This window comes from Crinia signifera, chromosome 4 (assembly GCF_055691185.1).
Source record: "Crinia signifera chromosome 4, ASM5569118v1, whole genome shotgun sequence".
NCBI classification, from domain to species: domain Eukaryota; kingdom Metazoa; phylum Chordata; class Amphibia; order Anura; family Myobatrachidae; genus Crinia; species Crinia signifera.
In genome coordinates, this window is record NC_139220.1 from 188248995 (window position 1) to 188270672 (window position 21678).

General features: G+C 42.1%; 2 protein-coding genes across 3 annotated transcripts in view; one reads left to right on the forward strand and one right to left on the reverse strand.

The window, feature by feature from the left end:
* Positions 1–21678, forward strand: part of SND1 (staphylococcal nuclease and tudor domain containing 1) — a 657666-nt gene that overhangs the window by 471175 nt on the left and 164813 nt on the right. The gene's annotated exons all lie outside the window — the stretch shown is intronic.
* LRRC4 (leucine rich repeat containing 4) lies at positions 5305–9455 on the reverse strand. Its single transcript, XM_083183248.1, has one exon. It carries the CDS (start codon positions 7738–7740, stop codon positions 5815–5817), a length of 1926 nt encoding a protein of 641 aa, XP_083039374.1. The 5' UTR covers positions 7741–9455; the 3' UTR covers positions 5305–5814.

Here is a 21678-nt window from a genome sequence, read left to right on the forward strand (position 1 = left end):
TGACGATATCGTCAACATCGGATCGGCATCGGATCAACATCGGATGCAGATCGCAAGGGTTTTAACCCTTGCGATCCCGATCCGATCCCGATGCGCGTTCATGTATCGGAAGCCAGAAAGTCTTGGCTGCCTTGTCTATATAGTGCAGATCTGCACTATATAGTCAAGATAGGATGCAAATCGGATGTGCCTTAAGATCCTACCCACGATCCTATCTGATCAGATCGTGGATAGGATCTTAAGGCACATCTAACATGTGTACACACCATAAGTCTATCTTGACTATCTCGCCTGTACAATGTATTTTGACTAGGGCCAAATGGCAAGATAGCCTAAATATAAAGTACATCTAAAGTGCAGTTAGCCAAAATTGGAAAGTCAAAATAGACCATGAGCCAAAGGGTTGTATTCAATGCGGCCTGCGCGGGGGTTAAATGGCAGGGATTGCAGAAAAAAACGATCCTCGCTGTTTAACCCCTGCACTGGCCTCTCGCCCTGTTCAATGTTCCAGGGAAATCCTCGCTGTCAGGATGGTGAGGATTCCCCCAAACAGCGAGGCTTGCAGGGAGCCTGCTGCATTTAGCCGTGAGTCTCGCTGTTTTAGCGGTTTCATATGATGTTTCCCCCTCACTCCAAAACTGAGTGAGGGGGAATCGGCGTATGCAGGGGGTCAGTTGAATTCTGACCCTGCGAGCTGTGACAGCAAGCTTGCAGCCCTGCTCTCTTTCACTGCTCCCCCCGGCATTGAATACTGGCCAAAATCTCAAACTGTGAACACAGTTTAAGGGCCTTCTTTCTCCTACTGTTAGGTTCAGTGGTTCTGAAACTGTATGCCATGGCACCCTCGGATGCCTCCGTACAATTGCGAGGGTGCCCTGGGTTGGTTGTCCATGATCAATTCAATTTAATGTTTATGGCTTCCAATCAAAACATGCTGTATGTGGACTAACCAAAGCTGATCCTTTCTCTCACCACATAACTCACCCGAAGGATGACCTATAAACACATTATTTTGTTTCAAAATGTTTTGCTAATATTCTTTTCACCTAGGGCTGCCATGAATAAAATTCTGATAATCTAGGGCGGTGGTTCCCAGCCCTGGTCCTCAAGTACCCCCAACAATGCACGTATTCCATGTCTCCACAGAGAATCCCAAGTGAAATAATTAACTTCACCTGTGGATTTTAAAATGTGTCTGAATAATGAGTGCACCTGTGTTCCTACTGGGTGACCTGGGGCAGCTACGGATGGTGTAATGGTTAGCATTACTGCCTCACAGCGCTGAGGTCATGGGTTTGATTCCCACCATGGCTCTAACTGTGTGGAGTTTGTATGTTCTCCCCGTACTTGCGTGGATTTCCTCCGGGTACTCCGGTTTCCTCCCACAATCCAAAAATATACTGGTAGGTTAATTGGCTCCCAACAAAAATTAACCCTAGAATGTCTGTGTGCGTGTACATGTGGTAGGGAACATAGATTGTAATCTCCACTGGGGCAGGGACTGATGTGAATGTTAAAATATTCTCTGAAAAGCGCTGCGGAATATGTATGTGCTATATAAGAAACTGTTGGGGGTATTTGAGGACCAGGTTTGGGAACCACTGCTCTACGGTGATGTGATTATGCAAAGTTTGGTAACCCCATGGTCAGTTAGGACATTGCAATCGTGATCAGGGTAAAACTCCCAAATTGGGGCATGTGGGGGTATGATGGTTGTGATATATGGAAAAATGAAACTTTTATTTAAGGATTATTAAAAAAAAAAAAAAAAAAAAAAGCTTAAACTGAAAACAGACTTGAGTCATACCTCCTTTTGTTACTTAAATTTGATAACTTTTAACTGGTTTAGGTATTTTTGAGCATTGCTACCACCATCAGCATACCTCCCAACTGTCACGATTTTAGAGGGACAGTCCCGATTTTCGGGTCCTGTCCCGCTGTCCCACCCGCGGCAGGCATTGTCCCGCTGCGGGGGGTGACAGTTGGGAGACCCCCCAATCTAGTAGAATAGACGCTGTGCGCATGCGCACAGCGTCTATTCTCGTATGAAAATGAGGTCGCGGGTAATTAGCATAAGCCGCGACCTCATTTGCATACGCCCCCCCCCCCCCCTTTTCGGGCGCTCGCACGGCGTGTCCCTATTTGTTCAAGACAAAAGTTGGGAGGTATGCATCAGCAATTTGCTCATTTATGGGGTTGGTAAACTCTGAGCTAGTTGGAGGCAACATGCAAAGCCACAATAAACTTCTGTGGATACCAAAACCGTGTAGCAGGCATGGCCAAATTATGGCACTCCAGCTGTTGTGAAACTACAAGTCCCATTGTGCCTTGCCACAGTTTTGCTATTATGGAACACTAGAATTATGGCAATGCATGCTGGGATGTGTAGCTTTAGAACAGCTTGAGGGCTACAGTTTGCCCATGCCTGCAGTATAGGTTTTAAGGCCATCCATGGTTGAGCACAGCAGATTTAATTAGTTCCTCAGTCTATTTCAGTGGTTTCCAACCCTGGTCCTCAAGTACCCCCAACAGTGCACGTTTTCCAGGTCACCCAGGTGCACTCATGTCACTTGTGATTCTGTGTGGAGACCTGGAAAACATGCACTGTTGGGGGTACTTGAGGACCAGGGTTGGGAACCACTGGTCTATTTGATTGAACTACTTGTATTCATGCATGGAATTCTTAAACATTGGACTGTAATGGTGGAGTTTGGTAAGCTCTTCCCTAGCTGAATTCTGTTTGCAGACTAGGGGGGTGTATTCAATCTTGGGTCACTGCTGACGAGCTGGCCCGACAGCTGTGTCCCTGTCCCGCTCTCAGTCTGCTCGACCGAAAATTTGCAGGCGAGAGTCAATGTCCCGCCTGCAGCGGTACGAGAAGGAGGCGTGGCCGCGAGCTGCGGCCGGGAAGAGCTAAGCTGCAGCTGGGAGCTTGTCAATTTCTGGCCGTTCTCAGCAGAATGAGACCAACTGCTTGTGAAGTCGTGCTCGTTCTGCCAAGATCCCCTGTTCAATGCTGTCGGGGAAGACCACATTGAATAGGGTCCCGCAGCCATCTCCCTCGTCGGGAGATGGCTGCGGGAGATTAAATACCCCCAAATAGAGGTTTGATCAGAAATTAACTAATGTAATGAACTGATAAATATAGAATTTTATTTGTGCCCATAGTGATGCACTATGAAAGTTTGTAATGTAGGGTTATTGCATTGGCCAAATATTGCAGAGAATTGATTACCACCCTTGGGGTCCTAGCTGTAAAAGTCTGAGCATACTAGATTTCCATTTTTGTAGTATATTCAACTAATTGCAGGGTTTTTGTTTGCCCACACCTGGTAATATGCATGGTCAGCTATCTGAGCTCATTTATTAACATGCTGATACACAATAAAATCCTTCCCACCACACAGGCTACATTGTAACTTGCTACAGTAGCGATGCTTTTGTCAATCAAGCAACATAACCTATGGGTTTGCTCATCTATTGAAATTAAAATAATATTTTGGTGACACAGCCCTTTACAGCAGAGTAAAAGGGGCCTATGTAAGTGTAATTATAGACATCACAAAACATCATTAGACAATGAAACTTTTCATATGCATTTTATACACGCGCACTGTTCAGCTCTCAGACAGATGGTAAATTTGTAGATTGTTCCCTCCTGAGACTCTTATCACACAATCCACAAGCATACCACTTATTCTAAATTTGTGAGCAGATTAAAAATGAACTGACTTTAAGGCAGAAAAATTTAAAAACGTAATAGTAAAAGAAATGAGCAGACCCCAACCAGTGAGCAATTTGCTCTGAAGTGACATCTGGTCATAAGAAGGGGAGTGGCGGGGGGGGGGGGGGGGGGGGGTCAGATATTTAGTGGTACTCAAGTTGACCTTGTAGGGTAACTTACATTTCAGTAAACAAAAACATTTTTTGTAAGTTTTCTTGTCAGCTGCTATTTGGAAAGACCATATACATTACTAAATATCTGTACCTACAGCCAAACGTTTGCACAACCCTGCTACAGTACATATCACACTCTGAAGGACTGGTTATCTATCTATCTAGTATATATTCAAGCTTCCATTAGATTAAGCACATTTTAAAGCTCTTTAGAATCAACATTCTGCAACTGCTGTAATATATAGCATGGTGTGCCCACACTACCAGGGTCAATGTGTCATACACACCCTTGCTGCCTCATTCCAGGGTTACAATGAAGGAAAACATTTGTTCCCATAGTGGCAAATAGAGATGGTTTTTATTAAATGCAGAAAGACAGCGTAGGAAGAGAAGTCTTTTCTACTCCATTTCCGGTTGCTAGGCTTTTTTATCTGCAATATTTAAGGTCCCCCTATACCTTTTATCACAAGAAGGGGCCTGCAGCACACACAAATGCAGTGATTTACAGTCCTCTCATTATGGGAAGAGAAAACAACAATGTATTTATCTCCAAAATGTACACTGATCATTCCCATAGCACCATTCACTACCCCTTGTTCTGCCACACATAGCTAGTCTTCAACAACAACAAAAAAAAAACTCATGGTATTTTCAATCACAAGTATTACATTGTTTTCAACCACAGACACCTGTTCTTTTACTTGTTAACTCAGATCTTCTGTGACATTGTTGTTTTACCGCAACAAAAGCCAAATCATTAGAGACCAGTTATTGATAGGCGTAACATTTCCGTCTACCCTTGCATCGACAGACCCTGATGAGTTAAACTAGCAGAGCATTTCTTAACCCGTTTCTATTGGGGAAAAAAAAATGTTGACAGCAAAATGCACTGCAGACCCTTTCAGCTAAAAGATTGCACACAAAATGCTTAATTCAATTTGAAGCCCAACGTAGCTCTCTGTGCCATTACAACTAATGTGTCCTTCTCATCCACAAACATCAGTAGTCTGGCAAAGGGTTAATTAGAACCGCAGGAGTTTGGTGCAGAGTGGAAAGATGCGCCAGCTCTTTAGCATCCTGCATTGTGCCTCTGAGATAGACATATATATATATATATATATATATATATATATATATATATATATATACACATATACATATATATACATATACACACACACATAATAATGCTTCCCACCTAGTGTTTTTTTTCTCTCCCATAAACCTTTCTCTATTCCTTTTTTTTTCAGTGGTGACTTGAGAATTAGAGTGCAGATAAATGCAAATTAGACACCCAAAGCCACCAAAGAGGGAAGCGACAATGTGCCCTTAGACAGCTATGAAAAATAATTATACTCCAATATTATATCAAAATAATTAGTATAACAAATTATTTCCCTCCAAGTCTTCGAAAAAGATCCTTTATTGCATTTTAATTTTTTTTTTAACATTTGGCACAGTAAAAATTTGTGGTGCTTTTTCTTTTTTTCTCCCCCTTTTTTATTTAATATGATAAACCTGTAAAGATTGGTTTGGGACTTCTTAACAAAAGAATTTTTCTCTTTTAGAAAGTGGATGTTGCGCCTGTATCTGGGCACCATTTTTTAAAAACAGATTGCACTCAAGGGTTTATCATTTTTTTGATTTGATTTCTGATTAAAACAGGGCTAAGCTTGCCTTTTAGTCATTATGGCACATTAACAGCATATCTTAATTTTTTTTCTGCCTATCTGTTATATCTCCTCTTAAATAGAACTTACAAGTTAGAAAATAGTTTTAAATTTTAATATAATCTGTTTGTCATCAGCCCATAGATTTAATATATAAGCATTTACAAGAAAACAAAAGTGTCTCTCTCTTTCTGTACAAAAGTTGCTGTCTCTTTGTGCATTCTATTGCATTTTAATTGGAAAAAAGTCATATTTGAGTTTCCTGTACCTTCTCTTTTGTGTGGGTCTGAATTATATAGGGTTCAGAGATGGTTGTAATTGTGGAGTGTAGAGAATTACCGATACTGTTAGCCGTCCAATGGGCCCCATGGTGTGCTGGCTTGTAGGTGTTGTAGTTCATATGGTCGTGAATGGTTGGCAAAACTACTGCCCCCTCACCTGATACTCCTGTGGGACTCCCACTTGGGATGTCCTCATCCACTTGGATTATCTCGACAGTCCGCGCAGCTGCCACAGTGCTCCTCTGTTGGTGCCGCTTTCGTAGTTTGTAAAACACAATTAGCATAGCGGCTGCTAACAATGTGACTGCCACAAAGCAGCCAATGATTATCTTGGTCGTCTTCATTACCTCATCCAGGCTAGTTTGCATTTTATCTCCAGCGTCCGAAGTTGGAACTGCCACCTGTTTGGGCATTTTGGTGGTCTGGACAAGCACGGTGGTGGTAGTGGTGTGTGCTGGCTGGTACCCTGTGGAAGTGGTTGGCACCGGCTTGATTATCATTGAGATGTCTTCAGGAGCCATATCCGTAGTTTCCACAGTAACGGTAGTGAAGAAGCTGTAATTGGAAGTGTTGAGTTCTGCCGTACTGACGTTGAGATAGGCCGAAGCATTAGAGTTTCCCGCAACATTAGTTACCATGCATGTGTAGACTCCAGTGTCAGTAAGCAATACATGAGAGAAATTTAACGTCCCATCATTGAGTATGGTAATTCGTGGATGACTTGAAGCGTGGCTCAGCACAGTGCCATTAGGTAGTAGCCACCTTACAGATGACATGGCTGAAGTTCTACACTTGAGTTCTGCCACTCTTCCCTCGGAGATATTTAAATCCCTAGGAGCATCCATAATAAAAGGAGCAGAGCACTGGAACGATGAATGGTCCACCTCAACCACATACTTCCCCTTCATGTGCGGCGGGGAATGACATCGACCACAACATGTGGAATTTGTTGGAATATACTCACGCAGCCATGAAGAGAGCCAAAGAACATCACAATCACAATCCCATGGGTTGTGGTGCAAGTGTAACTCCACCAAGTACCTCAAGTGGGCAAAAAGTTCATGTGGAAGGGAGGATAAGTTATTATGGGCTAAGTTCAATTCTACTAAGGAGGTCAAGTCATCAAAAGCATTGCGTTCAATGGTGTTGATTTGTGAGTTCATAATCCATAGTTTTTTTAGTGCTTTCAACCCATGGAACGACCCCGGTTTGATTTCAGGAAAGTTGTTTCCAGAGATCTCTAGTTCCTCTAGCCCTATTAAGGGTGTAAGGTTTGGCATGTCTCTGATATTACACATTCCAAGGTTAAGGTACTTCAGATTGTACAATCCTTCAAATGCCCCCTCAGAAATATATTCCAACTTTTTAAGCTCTCCTAGGTCCAGGCGCATAAGAGACGGGACCCTATTAAACGCATAGGATGGAATGCTCTCAATAGGGTTATTCCTGAGCCACAATTCTCTCAGTTTAGAAAGATACTCAAAAGCCCCGCTGGGGATTACAGTCAACCTGTTGTCAAACAACTCCAGGGTGTTGAGGCTGGCCAAACCATTAAAAGCCCCAACCTCTATTTGACGGATAATGTTTCTTCCAAGTTGGAGAACTTCCAAATGGTGGAGATGCCGAAAAGTGTCAGCTTGGATCATATGGATATTGTTTTCCATGAGATTGAGGTACCGTGTGTTAGATGGGATACCTTGTGGTACTTCAGTGAGGCCACGACGCGTACAGACAACTTTGCTAAACTGGTTACTGCAGGAACATACAGAAGGGCAATTTTGTTGCCCTGAAAATGCTGCACAGGGGATCGACACTTGCACCATGAGGTAGATTACAGAAAACAGGACGGCCTTCCAGGTATGGTGCACAGTTACCAGCCACAAGAAATTCATGATGTGGCACGTTCATAATTCACCATCGTCTGGGATTTGGCATGGAAATGAGAACTTGGCCCTACCCAGGCTTCAGGAGGCTGCAAATTCCCTTTTCCATCTACACACTGGTGGGAGTGGTAGTCACCAGGGGGTGCCAGATACGTAGTAAAGCAATTAGCTTTTCTTTTTCTTTATAAAAAACATAATGTAATGCATTGAACAGGTAAATAAAGCAAAACTGTTTGTTATATGTACCTAGGGAAAGAAGAACATTTCCAATTCCTCAGTGCCATTGCTTCTTTCCAGTGCAACATAGAGCTGGGTTCAGTCCTTCCACAGATTCCTTATGTTTTAGAAAGAATCCTAGCAGGTGAAAGGGGTGTCATGAAGGTGTTGAAAGACAAAATGGCTCCTTTATTAATTCCCAAAGCAAAAAAAAAAACACCTTAAGAAAAATGTAAGAAGAGAGTGAGGCCCACTTGGCTATGCAGGTGCATCATTCTGCTGCTCCCCCGGGACTGGTGCCTTTTGCAGTTGAGCTATTCGTCCTTGGATTCCACTGCTGTCTCTGGCAGAAGACTGAAGATTATCCATTTCTGAGCGAAACTGTAACACAGATTTCAATTGATTTCAAAACAGGGAATGAAGGGTTCACAATCCTGAATTCTCAGAGTCCTTTTTATTTCCCTTGAAGGACGCTCTTTGCCCCTCAGTCGCCTAATTTTCCATGGGTATTCCTGCGATACACGGACTGTCTGCAGGATTCTGATTTGTACAAAGAGAAAGGCAGCACATTGCAGGCATTGACTGTTTTTTTTTTTTTTCTTTCCCTCCTCTCTCCGTGCTGGATTTTTTTTTTAACTAGCTTTGCTTTCCAAGCTGTGGATGCAGCAGCTGCAGCCTGCCTCTTGCACACTTAGCAATAATCCATCAATATCTCAAAGGAGGAGAACAAGTAAATGAGGGCTGGTTGAAAGTATGCTGGAGAGGAAACCACACACAAACGTACACACCTCGGTGCTGAGCCCTTGATTTGAGATTCGTCTGCAGAACGGTTAGGTTTCACAGCCTTTCTTCTCCTGCCTCGTGGAAATCCCACTGTAGCTCCTTATGTTGTGAGGTAGTGAGTTGAGGGGTTCTCCTCGTTTTGCCTTTAATTTCTTGTCCAGTGGTTTTAGCAGCAGGAGAGCAGGCAGCAGCAAAGGCAAGGATATCAGAGCCCCGTAACATTTTTCTCTGCTAATAGTCTTCTTCTCTCCCTGTTTGCTTGGTGTTGGAAGCAGCAGCCAACCAGCCAGGCTGCTCTCTCATCCTTTCGTCCTTCAGTCAGAACGTGGATGTACTGCTGACGCATACTGTTCTGAGCTGAACATTAGCGTGATGCAGTGCTCCTATGTATTCACACAGCTCCCCTCCCACTCCTCTTTCCTTTCCCTCTAGGGGTTAATGCTCAAAGCTTCCAGCTAAGTTGCATTGGCTGTTTCACATTCCCTTCCCCCTTTATCTTTTCTCTCTTTATCTCGGAAAGGAGTTATTAAAACAGAGCATGCAGTGTGAGTTTTAAGAGTCCACAGCTTGCAGAGTCAGATGCTCTTCTGGTTCCCTGCTAATGATGCCTATCAAGTGCTGTGCATTTTTTTTTTTTTTTTGCTTTTGCCTGTTCTATATCTCTCTGCGTTCCATCCTTGTGTTAGCCTGCGCTGAGATAAATGCAGAAATGAGGTTTCAGCTGCCAGGGGCAGGGAAGATGTGATTGGTTCCTCTCCCAGTGCAGCGTCATCAACGCCAATTGCTGACTTTGCTTCCCTTAGACGGCAGGGGTAATCTGCACCCCTTAGTCCAGCCTTCTACCCCTCTCTCGGCATGTACTCACACCCATAAGTTGGGAGAGACAATCAGAAGCTGCACCGATACACTGGAGTGGTTATGGTGAGGAGGGAGGGGGGGGGAGGTATTTGGAAGTGAAGAAGGGAAGCATTAATGCCTGGTAAGGCTGGTGTTGTCCCATTTCCTATCAACAGCCCAGAGTGTTTAACCCCTGTACTACAGATTGAGGTGGTATTGTGAGTGGTACACAGGATTCTGCAAAATAACAGAGGAGGCTGGCTTTCACTCTGACCTGTTCCTTCATACACACACACACACTTCTCAAACCAACCTGTGAATCACTCTGGCTCATTGCTTTAGTGCAAGCCCTGAGAAGCTGCATCCTCTCATATTACTGTCTCCCCCTATGTGTGCCTGTAAGGAAATGCCTGCTGTATTTCACGCGCTGTCGTCAGGTGGAGGTGAAATCATTGAAGGAAGAAAAGAATGTCTCGTCTTCATTTACCTGCCCCTTGCACCTGAGATCTCTGAATGTTCTTCCATTACTCCATTTCAGACAGGTAAGTTATTTGGCTTATCCACTAGTTAGAAATGCACCAAATGTTAGAGCAGTTTATTGATCAGAAGTGATTATCACATTTGCTTTGATGTCCCAGTGAAGTTTTAGGTGCTTAGCACATCAGCAATATTTGCAAAGATTGTGTTTGTGTTCTTGCTTTCACAGCAATACATTGATTTTCTTCTTATATCTGACCTTTACTTTGTATCTCTGAGGATCTGTTGCAGCAATACAGATTATTATTGGGTAATACAGAATACTTTTGACCAGATTTCAAATTTTGATGTACTGCAGGAGTCAGGCAATGAAATACCACCCGTTAGCCCCTCACAATAAATAATCTGACGCTGGAAAGCAGTGAAGGAAAAGTTTATTAGCTGTAGTGGTTTTAAAGCTGTTGACCGGTGCTCACGATAAGAAAAGTTGATGCATCTTCAGCACACCTGAACATAACGATCAGCAAGCGCCTGAATGGCAAGTCAAAAACAGCAGGTGTGTTCCACCTTAATCTTTCTGAAGGATCACTTTGTATGACCATCATCAACTTATTACTGTAACTTTTTTTTAATTCCCTACTTGTTATAAACCATTTTATAGCCTAGGTTTCAGCAAAAATGTAAACCGTTCATATATACATGAGCTCCTTTTACATAGTTATTCCTTAGAAGAAGGGGGGGGGGGGGTATTTTTTTATTCTTTGTTTATAGTTATAGATCTTGAACACATCCCAGTATACATTTTTTTTTTTAATTAACTGTTCCTCCACCAGAGGGATTCAAGGAAAAAAACATGCTCAGATATTTCCAGCTGTGATGTTTGGTGCCATTTGATATTGCTCACAACCTCCTTAAATAAAAAGGTATTACTATGCGCGTATAGCGTGGCTTTTACCGCTGTAAATGGGCGAAGGGCCAGCAATCTGTTTGACCTGTTATGATATTTTGGATTAGCTCTACCCCTTTTGTCAGTGCCAGAATGAATTTGCAGATAATTAGTGGTTTAGTAGGTGTTCTAGGTTAATACAGCTTTATTACTGTTTTTATTTTACTATAGCAGGCAGCAAACTACACTGCGCCTTAGCTGGCAGTATATGTGGCCATGGTTACATCCCATAGGGCACAGAATAGTGCTTGTCCAATTGCAGATATGTTCTAATATATTCTTATCCCCATAAGCATAACACAACACTGCAGTGACAATCTGAGTAGCACATACTGCCTGTAAGATTTACAGATGAAATTGCTGTGCTTACACTTCTGTGCCATATTGTCTTCGCAGAACAACAACAGTGTTAATAATTAACACTTTAGCTATATTGAGTCACCCTTTAGATTGAGGGATTTTAAAAGATTTGATTACAGATAACAAAAGAAGCCTCTGAGCAGGGGGATGCTTAGCGTCGTGGTATAGATTGCCTAGCATTGTACAGATTTCCTGCCGCAGAACCATTGAACACACTCCTCATGTGAGCAGCAATCCTAGGACTTCTACACAGAAGTGGCGAGGGCAGGTTTAAAACTGGGAAGAAAAGAACAGGATTTTAAATTTGGATTGGTTGCAGAAAAGACTAAATCCAGCTATGCAATCTGCATCTCAAGCAGCACTTTTTTTTATGTGACAATGAGGCCATTTGTTCTTAGAAATACAGCATTCTCAATTCACATTCCACACATCTATATATTGGATTTAAGAAATTGTCCTCTTTGTAATTATCTGCAGTATTTTACAAATGTAGGAAATGTCTCGTTTTGCGGTTTTAATACTAAATATGGCAAGTAAAATCTATGTTGGTACTGGAGAACTGCAGAACCCAAAATGCAAACCTATATTGTGTATGTAGAATTAGATAACCAAAAGCATTATTTAATAACACAAGAGGAAATGCATTGATTTCATAAATGCAACTCAGTATATCACATTTAAATTAATATCTGCTGCTATCAACCAATCAACCCTCTTTCATGGATGGTTAACCCAGTTGCAAATTTGGGCCCACCTCCTCCACCCCAACCCGAATTCGCAATATGCAACAGCAGTGGGTGACAAGGAGAGGGTTGTGATCATTTGGTCTACAGCATGATGGTCGACAGTCATTAGGTCAACATTGGAAAAGGTCGACATGGTTCTAGGTCAAAAGGTCATTGGTTTGACAGGTCATTAGTTCAACAATGTCTAGGTCGATAGTGAAAAGGTCAACATGGTTTTTTTAACCTGAATGTCAACACAGTCGCCATGGACACAGTTTAAAGTGACTGCATCCCCTCACAACACTTGCTGCGCTCGCAATGCGTCAGGCACGGTGCCTCGCTGCGCTCAGCACACTATTTTATTCTCCCACCACAACCTAGTGGATGGTAGGGCATGAAATACTGCCTGTCGGCTCAAAAACCGTGAAAACCCCCATGTCGACCTTTTAACTGTCGACCTAGACACTGTCGAACTAATGACCTGTTGACCTTTTCCCATGTTGACCTTTTCCCATGTTGACCTAATAACTGTCTACGTCATGCTGTAATCCAAATGACCGCATCCCACAGGGAGAGGCAGAGTGTGACAGGAAAGAACCGTGGGTGACTGGCAGCAGTGTCCCCTTAGTCCTCAGAGCCACCAATGGTAGTTCGTCTCTGCCCTCTAACTATAAGGCCCCTTGTAATAGTGGGTACACACGGTGCGATTTTGCTTGCTTTTCAATCCTGATTCGATTGGTACACAAAATGCATTCGTTTTGACTATATAGTAAAGCTGTGTACTATATAGTCTTGCCTGACCAGACTATTTCCAAGCAAATAGCCATTTGCTCTCATCCGTAAACAGGTTTTTTTTTCCAACCAGCCAGATCGGACAATCAATCTATAGGTGTATGGCCAACTTTACTGTATGCCCCAAATCCAATTTGGTCCTTCATATGGTGAAGCATACTTTAATATATCCCTGTTTTTTTTTTTGTGACAAAATTGTGGTTTGAGTAAAGGAATTGAGTTGTTTCCCAAGGGCCTTTATCCACCCTTCACAGCCTGTGTAACTGCTGCTCTTTGGGAGTTCTTGGAAAGCAGCGGTTCCTGAAGATAAATTCCCCCTTATACAAATCTCTCTCCTCCATCTGTTCAGATACTACTGCCTGGATTTATGTTTTTTTTTTCCTTTACCCGATAATAGCAAATATAGATGTCATGCTGTAGTCAGATCTGTACAGTGGACAAGATTTATCTTGTCCACTGCATTCTTGGATGTCGGAGTTCATTCTTTCAATGTCCAATAGTGGTATATGTAGTATTTTCAGTTTTCCCTTCCCCACTGGTTTGACGATAAGAAAATATTCGTAAAATTAGAATGTTCTCTAGCCATAGTAAGGATACTGCTACACAGGATCCTCAGGATTTTTCCTGCGCTGCTTTGTGTCTGATCTGGAGTCTCGTGGAGCATTACATATTGTGGATTTAAACTGTATTATGACTGAGTTTTCTTTCATTTACATGGACAGTGATTTTAATACAATTGGGAAAAGAACTTAAGAAAGCGAGCATCAGAGTAATACTGTGCAATGTGGCTTAGTAGCAGTGCTGGTGTTGCTTTTTTGTGCTTTGCTGTATCTGCAGCTTCATGCTATACCCCGTTCTCACTGCAGGTAATTTCCCAGGTCTAGCATATCGACCCGGAAATTTGCCTTTTAACAGGTTTTTTTGCAGTGTGAACGGGACGCATACCTGGATCTCATACACGGGTAAAACCCTTCTTTTTACCAGTGTTTGAGATCCGGGTATGCAGACACAGGTTGACGTTCTCACTGCATAAAAACCCATGTTAAAAGGCAAATTACCGGGTAGAACTTCTTCACCCGGGAGTTTGCGTAGCAGTGAGAACGGGGGTCCGTCCGCCAGGTAAAAGCTGTGTATTTCTCGCTCGTAGTGAGAACACTGTATAACTGCTGAAATGTTGGTCTTGCCTTTTGCCAGTTCCCCATGCAGAATTTATTTAGCAATGATCTAGAATGGGAGCCTGAGGCCAAATAAATTATTATATCTCCTGGGGGAGCAAATTATAATTTATATATCATTAGCAGATGATTAACTGCAGCAGTACCGTCTCTATAGTTAGGCTTTCATGTACCTTTCATTTGGTCCGTGCCTGTAAGTGCCAAATAAGCAATCTATGCACAGGTTCAGCCTTTTATTTTTAGCATGCACACACCTGAGCTTATGGACACATAGTTTTTATGCTGCTGGCAGTTTGTGTAGTTCTAGCATAAAATCCATTGCAGGTTTCAGTCTGCCAGTGAGCTGTGACCTTCAGACACTATACTATTTGCAGAGGTTGATCCTTCACAAGGGTCCATAGGCAGTTGAGAACGAACACGAATGTGGTAAGAAAATTTCAGTGATTCTAGACAGTGAGGGAAATTAACTAAGATGGGAGTTTTTTTTTTACATGGGATGTTGCTTTGGCAACCAATCAGAATCTACTTGTTTTTTATTTATAAATTCTTTATTTAGAATTCTTGAAGATAATAGTATCTGATTGGTTGCCCATAGCAACATCCCATGTGAAAGACAACTCTTGTTTTAGTAAATTTCCCCCGGAATAGCTTGGTATACTTGGAGAGGTAACGCAACAATACTTTCCTTATGCAGTGTCATTGTCATGAGGGGTCCACAATAGTGGGGTGGTTTTCACACTGGTGGATTCTTATTTAAGGTAGTGGGCAAAAAAAAATATACCGGTTTTACCTTTTAATTAAAACATCTGCTATGGCAAAATCAACCTAAAAATAAACAAAAATCAGTATTTTTGCAAAAATCGCACCCTGTTACTTATGGCCACAGGCAAGTCTGAATGGGCCTGCTGACGTGGAAGGTATGAGTACATAAACATAGTTTATCATTGGGGAAATGTGGTGGCACAGTGGTTAGCGACGCTGACTCACGTTGCTGGGATCATAGGGCTCGATTCCAATGCTGTGTAAAATGTACATGTTCTCCCAATAGTTTAATCATTTTTTTAAATTTTTCCACTAGGTATGGACTATTTGGTCAACAGTGTCTAGGTCCACAGTCAAAAGGTGGACACGTGGAAAAGGTAGACATGAGATTTTTGGGGTGTCTGTCGAATTAGGTCGACATGGACAATGTATAAGCGTACCACGTCCCATCGCTTGGCACACTATTATATTTCCCATCCATGTCCACTGAGATGGTTAAGTATGTAAAAGTCCTTTTTTTTTTTTGTAAAGAAATGTGAGACTCATGTCGACTTTTTCATTTCAACCTTTTGACTGTTGACCATTTGACGTGTGGTAAAGAATATATAATGTAGGTTCCACTGGGGCTTCACTGCACAAGAGGATTGCCGCTACTCTATATAATGTTTCTGCCTGCTTAAAATCTACAAATGAAGCACTAATGTAAGCAACAGTAAAACTGCCTACTTATGAGTAGTAGCAATGAAATTAACATTATTACCGCTTTAAAATCGTCTTTCCAAATTTAAGGGCCTCAATCTGATTTGCAAATAAAACAAAGTTATTGTGCACCTGGGAAAAAAGTGTTGCACTGCTGGTGGGGCAGTTGTAAGGTGCAGAGATTTAATGCCCATACACACTAGGAGATTTTAATTTCAAAAGACTTGGGTGTTTGGACAGATTTTCAGGAGAAAATCACCTAGTGTGTATGGGGCAGAGATCACCCACTAGTGATGATGCACGCTCCCTCAAAACATCGCTATCGAGGTGGTTTATCTGCTGGTTCTACCAGATGTAGCGATGATGGATGATTTTTCATCCATCATCGCTGTGTGTGTACGGCCGCCGGGCTGAAAGATTTCCCACTTTCTGCCCAGCGGAAAGCCCCCTGCTCCCTCGCAATCTATATACTCACCCTGCGTGCCCGCCCTGTCTCATTTGCCGGTGGCCGAATCCCCCCCCCCCCCCCCCCGCATGAGGGGCAGAGATTTTGTCAAAGTCTTTTCAAATGATAAATCTTCTAGTGTGTATGGGCCTATAAATATCTTTCACTAAAGTAGTTCATACACACTGAGCTATTTTCCCAAAGAGCAAGAGATTTTCAGGATGCAAAAGATTTTGCTGAAAATCTTTTATTATAAGGCAATTTAAATAATAGGCTGGGTTTGATCAGATTGCTGGCCTGCATTTATTCAGAGCATGCATCATTGCTAGCCATCTATTACAGGGGCTTACACCAGGGCCGTCACTACCTGCTCAGCACAGCCTGCAAAGCAGGTAGGTGCTGCCCCTGTAAGGCGCTCCTCTTCCCATCCATGACACCACTGCTGCCTGTTGCCACAGCCTGCTCCTGTCAAAATATATGACAGGCAGCGTGCAGTGCTGCGGTGCCTCTGAACAGGCAGTTATCTCTCACCACGGTGCTGTTCTCACAGCAAGGAGCCAAGCCTGTGACACTGCTGCAGTGACTGGAGACGGAAGCTGCTGCTGTGTGCTCTTGCTAGAGAGACACGGAAGACGGGAGGAGTATCTGGCGGATGGGAGGAGAGCAGGTAACTATTAGGGGAGGGGCAGGCTGCACATTCAAGAAAAGGCAGGGGTTCATACAGTAGGTATTGGGCACTATTCTGGGCATATGTATCAGGCACCGCTCTGAGCATTATGTGTTTTGGGCACTGCTCTGGGCATTATCTGTATTGGGCACCACTGGGCATTATATGTATTGAGCACTACTCTTTGCATTATGTGTATTAAGCACTACTCTGGCCATTATGTGTAATCGACACTACTGTGGGCAATATGTGTATTGGGCACTACTTTAGGCATTATGTGTAAGCGCCACTACTCTCAGCATTATGTATATGTGGCATTATTGTTTGCATTATTTGTTAGCAGCACTATTGTGGGTGTTATGAGGGGATGCAATCAAAATCCGGACAGGGTCAAAATCCCGAATGGGTCATAATACCGACAAGGCCAAAATCCCGACATATAGAATGTACAGGTGAAACTGTCAACATAAAAGGAGAAAAGATCAACCGAGGTTGATTGGGAGCGCTTTCCACCAGTTGTTCTCTCAAAAGGTAAAGCAGCTGCTATATAGGGAGTAGTCAGTTCCCTTGGAAAATTACACAAAAGAAAAACAAATTAGCAGTTCTGGGGTATTTTAAACAATTAATAACAAGTGAATCAATTAATAGAAAATTATAACAAATTTAATGACACATAAAATACAATTTATCCGGATATAAAAATATATCATAAAAAAATAGTCTAAAATGCAAAACTTGATAAGAGTGGATTTTAGGTGTATCATATAACCTGCACTGGACGATTCAGAGTCCCGTATGGAGAAGTCCATGTATGAACCACAATGATGGGAATGGCCGCTGGAGGTTTGTTTAAAGATGAAGTCCTTCTTTGAATTAGGGCAGAGTTTACCCACGGAAGGTACGACCTCAACGATTGATGCGGTGAAAATTGTAAATCCCGAATGGTGGTGGTACGTTCTCCTTGGCACTACGAACTCTGGTCCAGAGGGTTTGGCAGGCAGGTGATGAGTAAGGATAAGTTTGGTGCCCAGTGGATCCTTACTCATCACCTGCCTGCCAAACCCTCTGGACCAGAGTGTCCATGTTGACTGTGTCGACATTCGGGTAAAAAAACAGTGAAAAAAACCATGTCGAACTCGTGACCTGTCCACCCAAAGTTATGTTGACAGTTTCACCTGCACATTCTATGTCGGGATTTTGTGTCCTGGGTCGGGATTTTGTGTCCTGGGTCGGGATTTTGTGTCCTGGTCGGGATTATGACCCTGTCGGGATTTTGACCGTCGGGCGAATCAGTTATGAGTAAAAGACTCTACTACTGTTGTCATTTATAAGGGGCAATACTGTGTGGTGTAATTTTTATAAGGGGTACTACTGTATAAAGTAACCTAAATAATGAGCTCTACTAGGTGTCTGAATGTAAATAAGGGACACTACTGTGTAGTGTAATGTGAATAAAATTATGCCACGGTGTTTGAGAATACACCCCTTTTGTGTGCAGCATGCCTCTGGCATGGGCTGTTTCCTTTATAAGGTATAAAAAGAAGGTTGCAAATTTATAGTTTGCAAGGGGGCAATCAACACCCTAGCACCAGCCCTGCATACGCACTAGACAACTTTTAGCTCAAAATGGCCAAAATGAGCAATTTTGAGCTTAAAGTCGCCTAACGTGAGACTTAAGATTGGGATGGATGTGTCCAAACTGAGATCTAAATTGCAGTGTAATAATGGTTCTGTTTGCAGCAGAGGTATATGTACGTGCCAAAAAGGGAGCGTGACCCTTTGGAAAGGGATGTGGCCTGACCAGCACCCTGGTCTAGTTGGAAAGGGGTGTTGGGAAGCTGATTTTATCATTCCAAGAGGTGTGCCCTAATATTCTGGCTGCCCAAAGACTGCACTGTATGTAGTGGCAGTTCTTCTGTGATAGCAGCTGGGTGCGGCATTAGAAGGGCACACCGTAGCACCTGGCTCCTGTCACTGCACAGGAGGCAGCATTTTGGTGAGACTTATTTGTCATCTACATGCTAAAGCAGCCAGTACTTTCCCTGCACAGAAAAAAATAGAAGTGTCATTGCTCCATTTGCATGGCAACATGGTTATTTCCAGATGCAAGGTTACTTATAGTTTTGATTTATTTCAGAATCAGACCCTAAGGGGGATATTCAGTTAGGGTTGGTCTGATTTTTCTCTACTCATTTTTCTCCTTTTTTTAGGGCTAATGGGGATCATCTATGCAACAAAATTGGAATTGATGCAAAACATCTGGATCAGTGAATTAAAAATGATCCACAGTGTTTTTGCCACTTTTGAGGCATTTTGTTGCTAAAACAAAAAGTGAAAAGGCAGTGTCAAAAAATGCCTTTAATAGCAGTAAATATGGCTGCAATTGAATAGTCAGGGATCTAGTTAGTTGAATACCCCCTAGTCTTTCCACAATCCACATACTTTTATAGAGATTTGCTGGCTTTTTTTTTTCTTATCCATTTTGCTTTGTATGTGTTGTTTTTATGTACTCTTATGAAATATTGATTCTGTGCATAATAGAATACACCCCCCCCCCCCCCATTGGAATATTGACTTTTATTACATGGTTGGTATGTGACTTAATTGGATTTTGGAGTTGTACCTATTAATATTTATGTACACAGTTCCTCTGGCAGATGGATTTTTACAACCCGTGCAAACATGATGTACAGTATGCTCGGTCTACTTTGGAATTTGACATTGTGTGTTTATGTTCTGTTCACAAAGTGAATTTGATGTGACAAGTTCACAAGTCCATTTACTTAGTATTGTTACGTACAAAAGGAATTGTCTTAGCATGAGGAAGTTTTTATACATCTTTTCAGCAAATATATTGAATGTTGCTATTAGCAGATTTTTTTTTTTTTTTTTACAGTACTGTCTATAGAACAGTACTGTACAGGTGTATTTATGACTGAGACTACAAAGCAAGTTCGTAGATGACTGAATGAATGTTTCCTTGTTAACAGCTCTTCTCGAATGCTGGAATAGTATTTTGACAAAATATATCCACCTTAGTCATTCTGTTATTCCCTTTATATGGCCAATAAATAAATGGATGGATATCTCGATTAATGACCGAAGGCCGTTATGATTTTCAATTAGTGGCAATTTTTATTGGCCGAAAACTGACCCGCTATCTGGCTAAAACACATGGGAGCTGGTATACAGTAAGTCCCCACTCCCATGTATTGTGGGTTCTGGTGGCCACTTATCGTGGATAATGCTTTATATGGCTTAGGCGATTATAGGGAGAATGGATGCCAGCATCAGGCTAAAAAGGATAACACCAGCTAATAATGATTATCTTTTTTTTTATTATTAATTTTTTTGTGTATGGGATATCCTAATGGTGATGTTTAATTTATGTGGATGTCTTGTTGGCTGCTTATTACAATATAGCAAAATCTGATCATTTTCAGATATCTGCACAGGCCTGTGGGCTTAATAATGTGATGACTACACTAGCAGGTATGTGTGATCTTAGATTTAGCAGCAAATGTGACAACTTAAACCTGGACAAATCATTTTGTGAATAAAGGGAAATGTGCAATTTTTTGTTTGCTATTTGCAAACAAATGTTAGCAGCTTTATTTTAATTTACACAGTTATTTAATGGTTGGCTAGAATCTAGACATCCGTTTTTACTATCCCCCCACCCAGTTACAAGTAGCATGGTTTTGCCAGATTCTAGTTGGGTTTTCTCTTAACACGAATTAATGCCCCATGGGTTCTCATCACAGTATTGTCCACAAATATTCTTGGACATCTTGCTTGTTTTGGAGCTACATACATATGGCCATTGTCTGTGGGCGAGCATTATAATGGACCTTACTACCATTCAGTACTGTGTCTGTCTGAATTTGCCAGACTTCTCTAGTATTAATCATGTATTCTACCCAAGTAAAGGTTCCAGTCTGTTTGCATTGGTATCTCATACATATAGTGCTGTTCAGTGTTTGATCTGTTGATACAGTGCACAATGGTCAAACCATATGCTCCATGGTGCACAGTGATGGAAGAAGGATGGCTCCAGTCACACTGGATCTGTTGCGCTCTGCATTATATGGAGGTTGGTGGCAGCAATGACAAACACAGGATATTTAGGGGGGGGTTTCCAAATGTAATCCAAAAGTTACAGTAGTTGGAGTAAGTACGCGCGAGTCTGGGGGAGTGGTAACAGCTCTTTTTATACACTGGGTACTGTATGGAAGACAGTATTGATATTTAACTGTACAGATGGTCTATAGTATAGGTTCTTTCAAACATTTAAATAAGATACAGTAAGTGGTCAGGAAAAGGTTAAACATATAATTAATAAATAAACATAATAGAACCAGTGCTGCACTTCCTAAGCTCACAATCTCCCACTTCCTGGTAAGGCTCCTGTCTCTTCCTCCTAGCAGCTACTGTACTCTCCATTGTGATGCTTGAGGGCTCATATCCACACACAGTAAATGTGGTAGAAGAAGCTGGTAAGTGCAACGGCTCTGCTCTGTCCCTTAAATGGCATGATGTGGTGGCAGCTCTATTGATCATATTACATACCAGTGCTATTGTCACAATTTAAGGCACTCTTCAAGAAGAGGGTGGTTGCCAGCAACCAGAACCCCCCCCCCCCCTGCATTTGCCTATGGGCAGCACCTATAATGTCCTATATATTCTCTGTGATTCTCCTCACGTTATATCAAGTTGTCTGACCAGTATATATTGAATAAAGCAGCACAGTGTTGAGGGTCTTTGCATTGTATGGTTACCATTATGATGTCTATTGTGGGCACTGCAATGCTCTATGTATTGGGTTGTCACTGTGATGTTTCTGTTTTATATCGCAGTCATATAGGTATAGGATGTGTATCTATGGGGGCATTATTTCCCTAGATAACAAAGCCTAGCTTCAACCCTGGATCAGGCACAGAAGAAAGTTAATTGAGCCTATAGGTATATTCAATGAAGTGCAGTTTTTTGGCTATCCAAAAAAAAAGGTACTAATTAGACCCCATAGTATTCAATTGCAGGCATTTTGACTTTTTTTTTTTTTT